General features: G+C 30.7%; 2 protein-coding genes across 3 annotated transcripts; one reads left to right on the forward strand and one right to left on the reverse strand.

The window, feature by feature from the left end:
- The first annotated feature begins 2,922 nt into the window (after positions 1-2,922).
- LOC778115 (Dof21b) lies at positions 2,923-4,657 on the forward strand. The gene is made up of 2 exons (NM_001249865.3): positions 2,923-3,025; positions 3,569-4,657. Exons 1-2 carry the CDS (start codon positions 3,002-3,004, stop codon positions 4,163-4,165), a joined length of 621 nt encoding a protein of 206 aa, NP_001236794.2. The 5' UTR covers positions 2,923-3,001; the 3' UTR covers positions 4,166-4,657.
- Positions 4,658-11,185: 6,528 nt separating this feature from the next.
- On the reverse strand, positions 11,186-13,812 carry LOC100527552 (uncharacterized). Of its 2 annotated transcripts, XM_006580903.4 has the most exons (4): positions 13,589-13,812; positions 13,097-13,126; positions 12,858-12,986; positions 11,244-11,668 (listed from the first exon to the last, which is right to left on the reverse strand). In XM_006580903.4, exons 3-4 carry the CDS (start codon positions 12,948-12,950, stop codon positions 11,441-11,443), a joined length of 321 nt encoding a protein of 106 aa, XP_006580966.1. In that variant the 5' UTR covers positions 12,951-12,986; positions 13,097-13,126; positions 13,589-13,812; the 3' UTR covers positions 11,244-11,440. The 2 variants fall into 2 exon arrangements, with proteins under 2 accessions (NP_001237730.2, XP_006580966.1); NM_001250801.2 differs by lacking the exon at positions 13,589-13,812 and having other exon boundaries at positions 11,186-11,668; positions 13,097-13,160.
- Positions 13,813-16,943: the final 3,131 nt, after the last annotated feature.

Here is a 16,943-nt window from a genome sequence, read left to right on the forward strand (position 1 = left end):
TTACTTTCAATATTAATGTTTTAACTTTAATTTAATTGATTAACCGGTATATTTAAATTATTGTCTACTTTGATATTGGATTATTTTTTATGATTTTATCTTTATTAAAGGTGTGCGGGTAGATTTAATAAAAAAAAAGTGTTTATAAATTTAATATCTTTAATATCAACTTCTAACCAAAGTAAAACTTTTGATATACTGAAACAAATACCAACAAAAGAATTACTTTATCCAAACCAAAAAAAGAATAATTATTATTTTTTGCCAATGGAGGTTATTTCAATTTCCAAACACTATCATCAAAACAGAATGACAATAACAACAGTGTCTTAAAAAGTGTTATTAAGGCTTTTAGTTTTCTATTGTCACCGGAGTTTTATTTTTTTATTTCTTTTTACTCTGTCGGTTAAACTGTACCATTCCCGTATCTCCTTTTACTCTTGCTTTCAGCCTTTATTTTGCTTTACCTCTCCAATTTTAGCTGCGAACAAATTTGTAAAAAGAGTTCAGATTTCTTATTGTGATTTGTGAGAGTATATAGGTTTAAATATGTTTTTAATGAAAACATTACATTTTCAATTATTTTTTTATAAAAGTTTTGACTTTTTATTTTTAATAAAATGATGTGGTTTAAATTTCTTATTAAAGTCCAAAAGCATGTTTAATAAAAAAGAAAGATATATTATTATTAATTGTAGAGACTAAAAATAGTTAGAAGATATAAGGTGTTTTGGATGATTAAGAGAAAAAAAAATATCGTGGATTCAATTTCATCCGTTAATAAAACTAATATTTACTCATTAAAAAATTTAAAAATTTAAATTTTATAGAAATTAAAAAATATTATATATTCCAGAGCTAATAATATATTTAACTTATAAAATATTTGCTATAATCAACTAAATATTTGTTGATCCAGCAAAATTAAGCAGCGTGTTTCTTACAATATAAAATTTGGCTTCTCAAGATAAAATTATCTAACATCTCATACAAAGACAAATTTAATATAATAAATTAGATATTTAACTTCTCTAAAGTTAATACGAATAAAGTAAGGAATATGAGACTTTAATAGAAAAAACAATAATAAATAGTTTAATACATTCATGATTTGTTATGTATATAATGTAATATTGATAAATACTTTTCTTATCAAAATATTACTTACTTCGCCTTCTAAGAAGAAGCTGGATTATCTAAAAAAAGAAGTAGCTGGATTAATATTATATGTTATGTATCGTAGTCTGATCAATAAATCATTTATTGCACTTTACAACGAGAGATTCAAACTCTCTGTAATAAAATATTCAAATCTCCTTGCCTTAAAAAGGATGATTCAAAAATAAAAAATAAATATAGTGACTCAAATATAACTTTAATTGAAGATAACAAATCTCCACATTTTGTTAGTTATTCTTTAAATTATAAATCATCCTTAATGGAATTACATTTTTTAATATAATTCTAGTTGCAGTCACAATGAAGTTTCATCTCATTTTTTTTATATCGTGAGAAATTACAACTAAATACATAGGATATAATCACTATTGCAGTTATAAATACTTTAAAGGAAAAATATATGTGAACACTTCAAGTTAACGTACACTTCGAAAGATAATTTTTTTTATAAAAATATAAGTAAAATACTTCATATGATAGATGTGTTAAGAAAAAAGACATGAAGAAAAATGAGAAATGTTAGTTAACACGTAAAGAAAGAGGAAAAAAATGACATAATATTAAAAAAAATTAATAAAGTGTCTAAAATAATGAAATGTTGAAATATTTCTGCCCTAAATATTTATAACCTTGAAGGTTACTTGTTAGAACTAAAATTGCAGTCACAATTTTTTTAATAACCAAGAATTACAAACAAATATTAAAGTTTATAACAATTCAATATTTATTTGATATTGACAAACTATATTTTTAAAATTCTAAAGATTCAGATGATTTAGATATCAAAAGTTCATCAGGATTAGAATACATCTTAAGACTCAATGTGTGTTTTACAAACTATATTTCTTAAAAAGAAAACCTTAAATGCATAGAACCATTCTAAACTATTATTCGATTTTGCGACATATTTTAATTTTTTAATTACATAACGTCTTTCTTTTTAGGGCTCTTAACATAAAAATTGAAATGTGTTGTATCCTATATTCCAAGCATATATATGAAACTATTTTTGCTTTTGTTAAAAAGAATAATTTCATATCACGAATCTCAATTCTTGAAATATAGTTTATATATTTGTTGGATAATTTTATTTAATATTAATTGATTTTAAGTTAAAATTTATTGTGATATAAAAGTTTATAAGTAAAGTTGATTTTGACCTATTTTAATAGGCTCAACTGTTCGGGGTTGAAATCTAACCGTTTTTTTTTCAATGTGACTAATTAGTTATTTGCATGATGAGAAAGGAATAAGATGAGGAATCAGCGGCTCCTCGTAAAGTATAATATCAAGTTATCAACCCACTAATTCTAATGTGCTTGTACAAAAAAGACACCAGGGAAGAATATTGTTGACTCTTGTACATACTTTCTCAGTAAGCTTACATGCCATGTACACAAATTTTCCGTACGTCTCATCATATATATATATGACAAATAGTAATTAATTAAAGAAAAAATGATATACATTTACACAACCTTCGTCGTGGAGTGTAAAATGGGCATAGAAAATAAAAACAAAAAATATAATGGGTGTTGTAATAACAAAGCAATTAAGAGATAATAAAAATCAGAAAAATAAATGAAATGTTTTAGTTAAAAAAATCAAAGTTGTGAATTAAAAGGGTTTCAAAAGACTATGCTACCCTTTCATGTGTAATATAGCTAGCTAGTTGGCCAACACATGGATGGAACCACCACTATATTCCACCCCATCTCTTAAAGCTTTACACGCTTTTAACACTCTCTAGAAAAGTGGTGTTCTTTTTTCTTTCTCTGAGGACTCGTTGCTTTTCCTTTTTTCCATTCTCTTTCTTAAATCCATGGACACAGCTCAGTGGGCACAGGTACACAGAACCTTTTTCTGTTTTCTTTCCTTATAATCATGAAAATCTCTGCTGGGGGTCGTGATTTTCAAACCATAATTTAGATTAAGTTTTGGGCTTGGGAAATTATTTTGATTAATATTCCTATAGTTCTAAGGGGGAAGTTAAGTTTCACTTTATCTCCAACTTTTTCTGACGTTCAGCTCAGCCCCCCACTTAAATTCAATTTTTGTTGCTGTCTTTTTAAGGATCTTTCCCTCTTTTTTTTTTTCTGCTATTGAAAGTACTTCTCCTTTCTTTTTCCCATTTTTTTCCTTTCCACCATCTGATAAAGGATAAAGGACCCAAAGAAAAAAGTTAACATATTTGTTTGTATCATACCACTGCTGTTGTAATCCCCTCTCAAAGTGTAATAAATAAAAACACCCTTCTTTGTTTGCTTGTTTTGTTTGTTTCCTTCCTAAGACTATCTTTTTCTCAGAAGCAAAGGTTTTGAATTTCAGTTATGGCCTTTTGCTGTCTTTTTGTTTTTATTGTTTTGAAAAAAATTGGATATTTTTTCAGGGTATTGGAGTGGTTAAACAACCTACTATGGAAGGAGGTTCAAAGCCTCCTCCTCCTCCTATGTTGGAGAGAAGGGCAAGGCCTCAAAAGGATCAAGCTTTGAACTGTCCAAGGTGCAATTCAACCAACACCAAATTCTGCTACTACAACAACTATAGCCTCTCTCAGCCAAGGTACTTTTGCAAGACATGTAGAAGGTATTGGACTGAGGGTGGTTCTCTCAGAAACGTTCCTGTCGGTGGTGGCTCTAGAAAGAACAAAAGATCAACCCCATCAGCGCCACCACCATCATCAGCATCAGCACAAGCAAAGAAGCTTCCTGATCTCACAACACCTAATTTCCCTCAATCTGCTTCCCAGGACCCTAAGATCCACCAAGGCCAAGACCTTAACCTAGCATATCCACCAGCTGAAGACTACAACACTGTGTCCATGTCAAAGCTCATTGAGGTTCCTTACAACACTGAATTAACAAGGGTGGCCTTCATCAAAACCCTACTTCCTCATCAACACCAACATCTGCATCTTCTCACCATCAGTTGTCTGCCATGGAGCTTCTCAAGACTGGGATTGCTGCTGCTTCCTCAAGGGGTTTGAACTCCTTCATGCCAATGTATAATTCAACTCATCATGGATTTCCCTTGCAAGACTTTAAGCCACCACATCATGGCCTTAACTTCAGTCTTGAGGGGTTTGATAATGGTACTTATGGGGGTCTTCATCAGGGAATTCAAGAGGATCCTACTACTGGTGGTGCACGGATCTTGTTTCCTACTGTGGAGGATTTGAAGCAGCAGGTTCCAAGCACAAATGAGTTTGATCATCAGCAGAATAGAAGTCAAGAGGGTTCAGCTCATGGGTATTGGAATGGCATGTTAGGTGGAGGATCATGGTAGATATTATAGAAAAAAAAAAAAAAAAAGAACAGGGGGTTGTTGCTGTTTTAGCCTTTATTTTTATTTTATTTTCTTAATGGGGGGAGTGTGGTTGTGTTTGTGTTTGGAGTGTGATCAGAACCACTAACAAAAATAGGGTACATGGCTTCTTTCTGTTTTGCTTCTCTCTTTAATCCATTTCAATTTTTTTTGGTCTTTTCCTTTCCCCAGTAGTCCCACTTTGATTTTTGGCTTTTGGTCCCCAAGAATGTGGCTGTATTTTGAAGCTACCTTTCATTTTAATTTTTAGGTTTAGCATCAGGAGCTTCGAGTCCATAACCATATATATATATATATATCATAATCAATAGTACTGATTTTTCATTTTTGGCTTTTCCGATCAATACCTATTGTCAGGTACCAAGAGACTTTAGTTTGTCATGCACAACCCTTGAAATTTAAATGGCCTTCTAAATATAATTTATTTAGGTTAAAATAAGGGCACTTAACAAGTCAGTGCACCAAATAAGTGTATATTAGATTTTCTGGTAAAAAGATACTTTATAGATAAAGTAATTTTGTTAAACGATCATTATTTTTGTTATCCATTGAAATTGCATTATAACGTTACTAGCTAGTATTTTTAGTGTTTGTATTTGTAAATTCTAAACTGGGATTTTTTGGGTGATTTATATATAGTGAATTGGAATGATGGCTGTCAAATCCTTTACAGCAAAAGTGGTCGCACTCTCATTTCTTTTCCTTTCTTTTTGCTTGCCAACCGATCAGAAGTGTCAGATTTTAACAGTACTACCACTTGGTATTTCAGATTCTTCCATCCTTTTGGTTTTCATGAAGCAACCAAATAGGATCTATGAAATTAATACTACTACTCAGCTAACTAGCCCTTTGTAATAATGAATAGTATAATAATACACCGTGCAATGTTATTAACTTGCACTTTAAAGTTTCTCCATGGTTTCCGATCACTACACATTTATAGAAACGAGTAATAAAACCTTGCTATCCTTCTTGATCTCTTTAGGGCATGTTTGCGAACCCGTTATGTTATGTTCAGGTTGTACGAATTTTGAAGTCTCATTTTGTGAGAAGTAATAATTTATTGCTTTTGTTTGATCGATCGATTGAGTTCAAACGTTTAAGCAAACACAAACTTGATTCATTTTAGCTAAATGCATTAACCTATAATTTTCATTCATGAAAGTTGGTTGGTCCCTTGTTTTCCATGACACTCACTAACAGTTCCCTTCTGTTGATGAAGCTTCGTGCAGTCACTTTGGTCCAAGTTGTGAACATTATTATTTGATTTTTATATATCCCCCACATGGGTCTTCTTTTTCCCTTTCTTATATTGAAAGCCAAAGAAGCTGGAGCTTGACTCTAGTCTCTATTCCTTTTCCAGTGGAGGGACCTACAAACATTCCTCTTGGTAACCGTGCAAGAATATTATCCTCCACCGCAAGTGTCCTCCTCCATATATAGACCTTACTCACTTTATCGAATGATAATATAAAAATGTGCCCTTGGTAAATATTACTTGTTGCTTTTAGTTGGGTCTAACGTGTTAAGCATATATGCATATGTATATATTAAAGATTAAATAAAGTTTTACAATTACTTCGCATCATGGCCATAGCTAGGGGAATCTGCAAACTCATTCATATACGATCTACTCCACAAAACATCCACTAGCAATTGAATTAAACAATGTTTAATTTTTTTTTTTGTATGTGTGTGTAAGTGTAGGAGTATCTATTGAATGTACTATCATTCATTTGGATTTGAGTCGGTACTATATACTGTATCGTCTTGAGATCCTAGAAGAACGAGACTACTATTTTTAGGAGTTGGTAAAAGCATGATTTATTAATCTACGAAGGAAATTCTCATTACTTATGACTAAATCATATGGAGAGAATTGATGTATGTAGGCATTGGATATCAAAATCTAGAGGACGACCCTTTCAACCTATGGCTATTCTCTCCAATCATGACCTTTTTACATTAGGGTTTCTACGTACTAGACAGGTCCTAACATTAAGGACAGAAAGGGTAATTATTCACGTAGCTGCGGGACCATATATGTGCAAGCAGGTGATCATTCATTTTTCTAACGAAATCATGTTAAGAAAATGTACACCTTTGGGATCGCCTCGGAGCAATTTGTTTGGCTACATAAGGCAACAATTTTAAGTCAAGGTACAACAAAGAATGGGCTGCTATAGGTACCTGCTTTGTATAAATTTTTATTGCAAATCGAATTAGTTCCCTCCATCGAACAATATCAATAATTATTACATCCTTGTTTGAGTTGTTTCCCGAAGTTACTCTATGAAAGATGCTGGTGAAGATATATATAACGTTGGGCCGATTCACGATGTTACTTCATATACATCAGCAATTGTACCTTACCTTATTATAGCCTTGTAGATAGCTATAATCGTCGTGTTTATGACCTGTGATGAGTCTGTGCCTTCAGAATAAATTTTAGATATTTCGGTAATACTCCTTTAATAGTTAAGTATTCTCAACACTTAATAGTCCCCCCACCCTCTATTGTTGACCCATAAAATTTTAAATAAAAGATGTAATCTTACATGTTAGGTGTCTTGATTTTAAGGAAGTGTATACATACTAAGAGAACTGAAATCTTTAACCTAGGTTAAAATTGAGAAATTCGTAATGCATGCATTCACGTTTTTCTTCTAGTTTATGAATACATATATACTTCGTCGCCGGGGCCATTCATTCGTTCATTGTCAAAATTGAAGATAACCACTCATTGTAACCCACCTGCACGGGAAGCTTTCATGCTTAATCTTTAAACCCGGATTAAATAACAAATTCATTTGAAAATTGAATGAGTAACATGGCGTCCACTTATTTTTTTTATTATAAATATAAGAATCCAGTCTTCTACAGAAGTTTGAATTTTGAAGCAGCATTGCCCCCACCGGTACTTTGAAATTTCGTTGCTAGCACTCACAAGATCCGGGGATGGAATCTCAACTCTGCGCACTGAGTCTCCATTTTGGACTAATGTATGTGATGCACAAATAAATAAGGACAAGTCATGACTCATGAGTTGGGATTAGCTCTGCATTCCTATTATTTTCCTACCAAGATGAAATCCTTCTTAAACTTGCCTTATAAACTATTCAAATTAATGAGAACATAACCATGCACGATCTTATCTTCATGTATTTGGATTCCCTCTATCTGCTGTTATTTATAAATTAGAATACACGACTTAAAATAAAACTCTCATGTTGAAAATTTATGGATTAACATTTTTAAAATTATCATTGGATTAAATTTTAGATGATTAATAATATAAAAAAATTATGGTAATTTAATTGATAGATTTTAATTATTTGGACTTGCGATTTAAGTGTGTCTTGTTTCTATGATGGGTTGAGTCCTAACTTAAAGTTCAAGGTCTATCCTCTTGTCTAGTGTTATAAAACTTTTATCCCAGTAAATATCTTTGTTGCACAATATTGCATGGAAATCCCTAATCTTGAGGTATGGAGTTACTCTCCTCATTTTATTTCATATAACTAACATGAATTTCATCTCCGTTTTAAATACAAGATTTCTAACCTTTTTATAATAGTTATTATATGCTATGAATGTCAAAATTGTGTATCCTTTTATCATTTAAATTTCGTCAGCGGGTATCAAAGCTTAGATTTATGCATGTTTTATGTTGGTAAAACATTGAATTTTTTTAATCTATTAACTATAGCTGTCAAATTGGCCAACACTAACCGATTTAGCTCCAACCTATGTGGACTAGGGCCAAATGACCCATAAGATGAAAAAGTCCTTTAGGCCTGATAATTTTTTCCATACTCTTTTATGAAAAAATCTTTTGCACAATATTGGATTAAATTTAGATGATTAATCATATAAAAAATTATGGTATTTTAATTGATAGATTTTAATTATTTGGACTTAAGATCTAAGTGTGTATTGTTTCTATGATGGGTTGAGTCCTAACTTAAAGTTCAAGGTCTATCCTCTTGTCTAGTGTTATAAAACTTTTATCTCAGTAAATATCTTTGTCGCACAATATTGCATGGAAAACCTTAATCGTGAGGTATGGAGTTACTTTCCACATTTTAGTTTATATAACTAGCATGAATTTCATCTCCTTTTTAAATACATGTTTTTTAACCTTTTTATAATAGTTATTATATGCTATGAATATGTCAAAATTGTGTATCCTTTTATCATTTAAATTTCATTGGCTAGTATTAATGCTTTGATTTATGCATGTTGTGCATGTTTTATGTAGGTAAAATATTTAAAAAAATTATTCTATTAACTATAGTTGTCAAATCAACCAAACCTAACCTATTTAGCTCAAACCCATGTAGGCTAAGACCAAATGACCCATAAGATGAAAAAGTCCTTTTAGGCCTAGTGGGTTAGGGCTAATTCATGAGCCATATTTCTTTTATAAATTAGAATTTATAAAACTAAGATAATTTTTTCTAGACTTATACCCATCAATTGAAGATGTCTTTGTCAAGTGTCTTAGTTGATGTTAAGCAAAAGATATCCCAACTAAGATTGATGTAAATACGTCGGATCAATACGAGGTAAAGATAACTCGTACACATTACAAATTAAAGGAATAAAATTACATTTATACCTTTCATTTCTTAACAATTATGGTAGTAATACACAAACTCGGTTTTATTTTATGGGCATCATTAGAAATATACAAAACATTGATTGTTGAATTAATATTGTTCCTTCGGTAAAATTCATGCACCACAAAGTTTTTTAATGTTATGGCAGTCCCCCTTTAAGTCTTCCAAGACTAGTAATAGTGTCGTGTCACCTGTAACAAGTTTTATATATTGTTTGTTTTATAAAGTAATTGATAATTTAGTATATTATTTATTTAAAAATATATAAATAAATATATTTTTTAAATAAAAAAGTGAAGTGGGTATCTCGCGGATTCTCCTGAACCCAATAAAATCTCATGTAGATAAGGTTGAGTTCAATTATTTTATTTTATTTTTAAATCATCTTTTCTTAAACTGGCCCGGCCTTGAATGAGATCGAAGATGGAAAGAGCTAAATTTGCCCCCAACCCACCTCCCTGTCATGCCTAATTACAATCTTATATATCATCACATTGCTTGTAAAATTAATATGACGTATTATCAATTTTGGGAATAAGCCAAATAATGGTCTCATCCAAGCGAGAAGGATCAATAAAGCCACTAGAGAAAGCATCCTTGATGAGCTTCCAAACCTTATCCTGGATAATGTGCTAATAAAATAAAGGTTAAAACCTATCAATTTGGGAAGAGAGTTGCCAGATAGTACTACAGGTAGGAGCGAAAGGCCTCTCGAAGAAATTAAGAGCTTTTTATTCTTCAATCAGCTTTCACTATATCTCCAATTTCCACCATCTAGCTAGAAAGGTTTTTCGCTGTAAAAATTATGATAGTAAATCACCACTCTGTTTCCTCTTCCTATTCTTTCCCCCTACCTTCCTAGTTGTCTAATGAAATGTTTTCAAACACCACTTTGATAGTGAAACATTGCTCAAGCCCTACTAGGATAAATGATGCACAAGCCTTACTAGGATATAACATATTAAAGCACCACTACTCTGTTTTCCTTTTCTTATTCTTTCCTCCCAAGTTCCTAGTCGTCTAATGAAATACTGTGATGGTAAAACATTTCTTAAGCCCTACTTGTAGAATCTGATATATAAGATATTAAAGCACCGCTGTGGGCTTTTGGATAAAAATCAAAGAAATATGCTCTCAATCTGAAATGTAATTCTACCAAGCATGCTGCTATCAACAAGTTTTAGCCGTATTATTCAGCCAACAGAAAAGAAAGTATACGCATGTGAAGTAGGAGTAGTATCGCACTAGTATGTCTACCAGTTTCATTTTTTCGGTGCTAGAAGGTTAGAAAAAGGGGAATGTTGAGAGCCTTAGGGGCTTGGCTTACCGTGATAGTTAGCAATTAATATCTATTGCCAAAAATTGAATGCAAAATCTTTGTCCACACTATTCAATTCTACCAACTAGTAATGACAACCATCATTGCCATTGGTAATTACGCAACGCGCTCAGACCCTTTACAGTTAACACAGTCTTTGCAACATACTACTGCTACCTTTTATAATTGACTAAAATTTTATAAAATCCACAAAATGATGTGAACTCACTTGTTATGTAACGGATCTCGGTTTATTTCATGAATTTTAATAAATTTCAGTAAATAAAAGTACTCTTTGTTAGTAAAGAAAGTGCTGCACACATTTTCCCCCCAAATTACCTTCCTTTTTTTTTTTTTTAAAGGTTCCCCAAATTACCTGAATCTCAAAGTTACCGTCCAACTGAATTGGAACATTATAAGTGGTCAAAAGAACTGAATGCACGGATAAGGAAAATTGAAACAGAAGAGCAGACATTAAAAGGCTTCGGTAACATAGTATTCTGTTATGTATGAGCAGCTTCCGTTAATTGACAAATGAAAGCAGAACTTTAAAAGTATAGCATCCATAGAGGAACCCAAATAGCCAAATTTTTAAAGCTGAGCCAACTTGTGTTATTACCAAATATTAAACTCAATCATAAGATCTACTACTTTATTTATCAAGCCACAACCCGAGAGTAATAAGGCACTAGAAGAAAACTCTACATGTCAGCAAAGTTCATCTTCCCAAAATGAAATTTGTAGGATGGGCTGGGTAATTTGGACCTGATATTGTTTTTCATAGATAACCATGATATTCGTAGACCAGAAAAATGAATATACAATGTCATTAACAGGGAATAAAAAGTTTCTCTTACAATTTCACTTCTGGTCATAACATGAGGAACTACAATGAAGTAGGGGAAACAATGACAAATTTCAAATGGTTGAAGGTAAGAACTTCCTGTACAAGATGACAATCACAAAGCATGAATAGAATGGGGAGCAGAAAGGAATGCTACCAGTTCTCCTTAGCAATTTTTGACTTTTCAAGTATGAACTTTCCTTCCTTGTACTTCTGGGATGCTTCGTAAGCTCTTTCATACTTCCAACCCAACACTTCACGGCAATCACCACAATAAACATCAGCAACAGTGTGGAGGCCAGTCAAGAGATGTCTGTCTTCTTTTGGCCCTGTGACAATATTCATTGCATGGGAAAACAGAAAGGCTCGGCCGTTTCTTCCCTAATTATAAAATTTGACAATAATATCAGAAAATGATCTGGTAAAGCTTTTGTAGGAGATAAAATCATAAAACCAAAGTGCAAGTTTAAATGCCAAGAATAACAACCAAAAGCCTTTAGTTAGAGAAGATGTGAAGTCCAAATGAGAAAACAAAGATCCCTTGGGAATATTTTCATCTAGGAAACAGACAGAATTGCAATCTTTGTGATATTTGGCTGTTATGTGGGTAAAACCATTTAAAGAGAGAGAGAGAGAGATGCAGACAAAGGTTGAAATTCTAAATCTCCTACTTTTGAAATGCTGTTTTAAAATTTCAACACAAAGAATCCTGAATAAATATGCAGATAACCTTACGTTGAAAATCACTGCCAACAGACATCTATAGCAACTGTCGCTAGGTGTATGTGCAATTAACTGATAGAAAACAAGTCTTCATTATTCACTTATTCACAACCAAAATTGCCACCAGTGCCATCAGTCTCACACTGCCAATGCATCAAAAACTATCTGGTATAACTCACTACTCATTATATCATTACATTAAACTTAGTCAACCCATAATGCACTAGAAATTTACCTGTATTAATTAATATATAGTACAGACCGAATTCTTTTTACTCCTATCAACAAAGTAACAGAATAAGGAAGTATCCAAAGTTGAACCTAAGACCAAAATTAAAAAGCAACTTATCTCTTTTCCAAAATTGAACATATGGCCTGAATTCATTGTAGTCCTAATAGTATTGGAAATATACATGTTTTGCTTTAGAAGTGGGCTCTAGTGAGTCTAGTACTCATTGCTGATTGAACCACAGACTCCACCTCAATTGCAAAACATGACCTCAGGTTTCTTTCCTCTCCTGAAATCACCCTAGAACTTCTCCACTTTACCTTTCGACATCACAAACCATTGTAATAGTAATGGCGCCTAGAAATCATTAAATTCAGCAGCCACCTTACCCTTTGAATAACTGGAGGGTTAGAAGGTGGAAGGTAAAAGGGTAATAGGCAGTTTCAGATGGAGATTTTTCAATTGGCAACAAACCATTATATATTATATAAGAAGCCAGGGCTAAAAATTCACATAATTCTCGCATAAAATGTAAGAATAAGAAAACACTCCATCAAAAAGTTTCGTCTCCAAAATCACCCAGAAAAGTAAAAATACAGAGAGAGAAAGATGGTTTACATGAAAAGCCTTGGAAATGATATCATCATGGAGTGAGACATGGTTCCTACAATTAGAGCAGCTGTACAAGCGAGGCCCTATCAGTTCCGCCATGAATTTGGTTAAGGAAATTTCAGATTGAACACCTCACTGCTCCAAATCAACCAAATACCAGTTACCCAATAGAGCAAGAATTTCGATTATAAATGAATGAGATGATGAAAAGGGGGCAGAGGAAAAAAGTGATGAAATTTCTTTACCTACAGCAAGCTCAATGATGACCCGAAAGTCTGCAACAATAAGATAAGAAGAAAAGAAGAAAATATGGCGTTAGTTAGCGTGCAAGAGTAGGCTTGATCACAAAAATATGAATCAAGATTCCCAATTAGGGGTATGAAAAAAATAATACTATGGTCATCAGATAAGGATAGACTACGAGTAAAAAAAAAAAAAACCAACACTATATGCACAGTGTATCATCCATCATAAAATATCTTTACGTAGTAATAAACAAACAAATGAAATAAATTACTGCAACAGAATCCTTTTAGGGGGGAAATGGTGGTAGTTGAGGATTAAAAAAAAACTAATTTTTCATTCTACTAAAGAAAGTTAAAAAAAAAAAAGGCAGATTAGATTGTTGTGGTATTAATTAAGCTAATGAGATGCATAAGAAAGCGTTAAGTGGTGAATATAATAGGAGATGGAGCAAGTTGGGATGGGTTTCTTGGATGATTGAATATTTCACTCACCATGAGTGTGGGTTGTTCCATTGTTGAAAGTGGAACTCAGATGATAATATATACTTTTATTTTCTTCTTTTTTGTTGAGTTTGGGGTTGCTTGTTAGGTGGTAGTGATGATGACAGTTCCACACGCGCGAACCAGAAGCAGCATGTAGCAACGTGGGCGATTTCTAGGGGCGATTTTCTAATTTACAAATGTAGGCCAAACCGTAACGGTGTAAAAGCGGAGGAATCTCGCTGTAGATCGTAGAACAATAGTGATTCTTTAACACAGGTTAAGATAGATGATGACGTTCGGGATGATTGCGAATTTTTATTATTTTTTTTTAAATATTATTTTAAAATAAGATGCGTTCATAAAAAGAATGAAGTTGAAATAATTTTTAATTTAATTTTAAAATAATTTTATATTTTTCTCAAATCAAGAAAAAAATTGTAAATTTTTTTAAATATTTTTTTTAGTTCTAAAAATACATTCTCATCTTTATTTTTATCATTACCATTGTATTATCATCTTTATTTTTATCATTATCACCATTGCATTCTCATTGACTCTATTATTTAATCACAACTTTTATCATATATATTTAATGAAAATAATTAAAAGTTTTGATTTTTCTTTAAAATATAAATGTCATTTAATTTAGAATATTATTATTAATATGATATATAATATTATAATTATTTTATTTAAATTATAATATTATTTTAATAATTTAACGATTTAAATTATTTTAATTAATGTAGTATAAATGCTTAGGAATATAGACTATTTTCTTTTGGTGAAATTTAAAAAACTTTTGTAACATATCTCATGTAATGTTTGTAAGCAAATTTTATCTATATCTTATAGTTTAAAATTATCTTATTATTTTTTAATGATAATCTTTGGTTTTATTTTTTTAAAAATAATATTTTTTATATTTTTAAAATGAAATGAGTCTTTAAATGGGTTGATGGATTTGACAAGCTTTTATAAAAGTCAAATTCAAACCTAAAAATATTAGTGATATATAACAAACTCATACTTAAGATATAAAAATATGAAACAAGTGAAATTAAACTTAGATAAGACTTGATCCAATCCAACCAATTTGCACCCCTAACCACAATTGCCACCCCCACTCCCATCATGGTCACAACCCTCATTCCATAGCTATCATTATTTCATAGTGAAATATGATAAGATAAAATAAGTTATTCATTTTATCTATTTTTAATTTAAAATATTTTTAAAAAAATTACAAAAATATTGAAACTCAAAACTAAAACATGTTTTGGTTTTTAAAATTTTCGCATGATATTAATTATGCTTAATAATTATTAGCATATTAATCTTTATGAAATATTTAATTGTTTGTTCATATAAATCAATAAAATCTTTTATTGTTTATTTTATCGTGCAATTTAAGGTTCAGTTGAATTAACAGAATAACAGTTAAACCTTAAGCTAAAAATCACAAAAATGATAATTAATTAAATGCTATTATTCTATCAATATTTATTCTTATAAATAACGCAGATCAAATTAATTAAAAAAGACATGCTGACATGGGAAGGTAGCAGCTTGGAAAATGTCATCCATATCAAAATCATTAAAAAAAAAATCCTTTACCGAAACAAGATCAGAAAATAAACTGAAGCTATGATATTTTAATAACCTTGCAATAGAGGGTGACTGCAAAACAATCCTGTCGGAGTTAAGTTTCTGTCTTACAAAACTACCCAGTTTTGTATCTTATAAATCCAGGTGATTATGACCAAGACTTAGGCACAAAAATGGAACGGATAAGATGCAAGGCTTGATTTACCAATTTTGATTCCCTTATCCCAATTATTATGTTTTTTGTTTTGTTTTTAATTTCTACCAAGGACAATTCTGAGGAGAAAAGTTGATTCTTGTTTGCTAACCAACACATTATATAAAGCATTTACAAATGCGATGTCTCCCACAGAGTAAGAAATGCAAGTAAGGAATCAGCATGATTTTGGCATCTAATACACATGCAGGAGGGAGAAAATCTCTATGTGATAAATCTGTTAAGTAAACATTTGATACTATTTCTTGACAATTTGTCTTTTAGATCAGGAACATCTCTTGAATGTTTTTTTCATGCCTATTTCAAATCTGATTTCACAGCTCAGTTGCTACTTGCTGCAATAGAAACCTGCAACAGTGAAAATGAACAGTTATGAGTTCTGTCTTGCTCAACTCCTGCAATGATTGTAGCATCTTTTTATTTTTATTTTTTAAAAAATAAACAAAACTCAACTTTTACTTTTTATAATAGTTGAACAGAACATCTCTGTAAAAAAAAAGTTGAAAAGAACATACATCTATAAGTTCTGAATGTTTTAACAAATTAAAAAATGATGTAAATCCTAAAAATAATACCAAATTACCAAAATTTTAATATAAATCATACTACTTATACCTATTATAATTACATGTATTTATCAAAATAATAAGCGAGTTTAAGATAATTTTTAAAATTTAAAAATTCAAATTAATTCAACAAAAATATAAACAATTTAATAAAGTATAAAATAAAATAATGTATTGATAAGAGGATCAGTTCATTTGATTAATTTGGTTAAAATAATGTAAAATCTTTCACATTTTCTTTTATTTTTAGAGATAAAAATAATAGTGTATTTTTTAAAAGGAAAAGGATTTAGGCCCAAGTTTCACCATAATTTAAATAAATAAATAAATTGCACCAAACATATTAATATATCGGGCTGGGGTTGTAAGAAAAAACAAGAATGAGGGTATAATTTCTTTAAAGTAAACGTGTAAGTTGAAAAAATAAGATTTTTTCTATTGTTGAGTAGCATGGAAATAGGGGGAAGAGGGGAAACAAGGGGAATGAAAATAAAGTTGATTGTTTGTTAAATGAAAATAGAGTTGACATAAGATAGAGTTTACTAGTCTTTTTTCACTCTTTTTTTTTTTACATATTTTTATTCTTCTTTCATTTTTTATTTTATTTTTATTTTTGTTTAACTAAATATATATTTTTTTTATTTCCATTCACTTTATTTTTTCTTTGTACCAAACACCCCTTAATGTCCTTTCACGTTTCATTCAATATAAGTACTTTTTTTGCTATATTCAATATAAATACTATAAATGGAAGAAAAATATTAGATGTAGAATAATTCATATTTCATGCAATAGTTTGTACAGTAATATTTTTTTTTTATCTCTTCTGCATCATCTATTATGTTATAACGATGGAAAGAAATAAGGAAAAAAAAAGAATTATCTAAAAATTAAGGGATGAAATTCAATATTCAACGAAATTGAACATTTGGTGTACATATTTTATTAGACAATTTTATCCTTAAATTACTTATTA

Source organism: Glycine max, chromosome 6 (assembly GCF_000004515.6).
Source record: "Glycine max cultivar Williams 82 chromosome 6, Glycine_max_v4.0, whole genome shotgun sequence".
Classification (NCBI taxonomy): domain Eukaryota; kingdom Viridiplantae; phylum Streptophyta; class Magnoliopsida; order Fabales; family Fabaceae; genus Glycine; species Glycine max.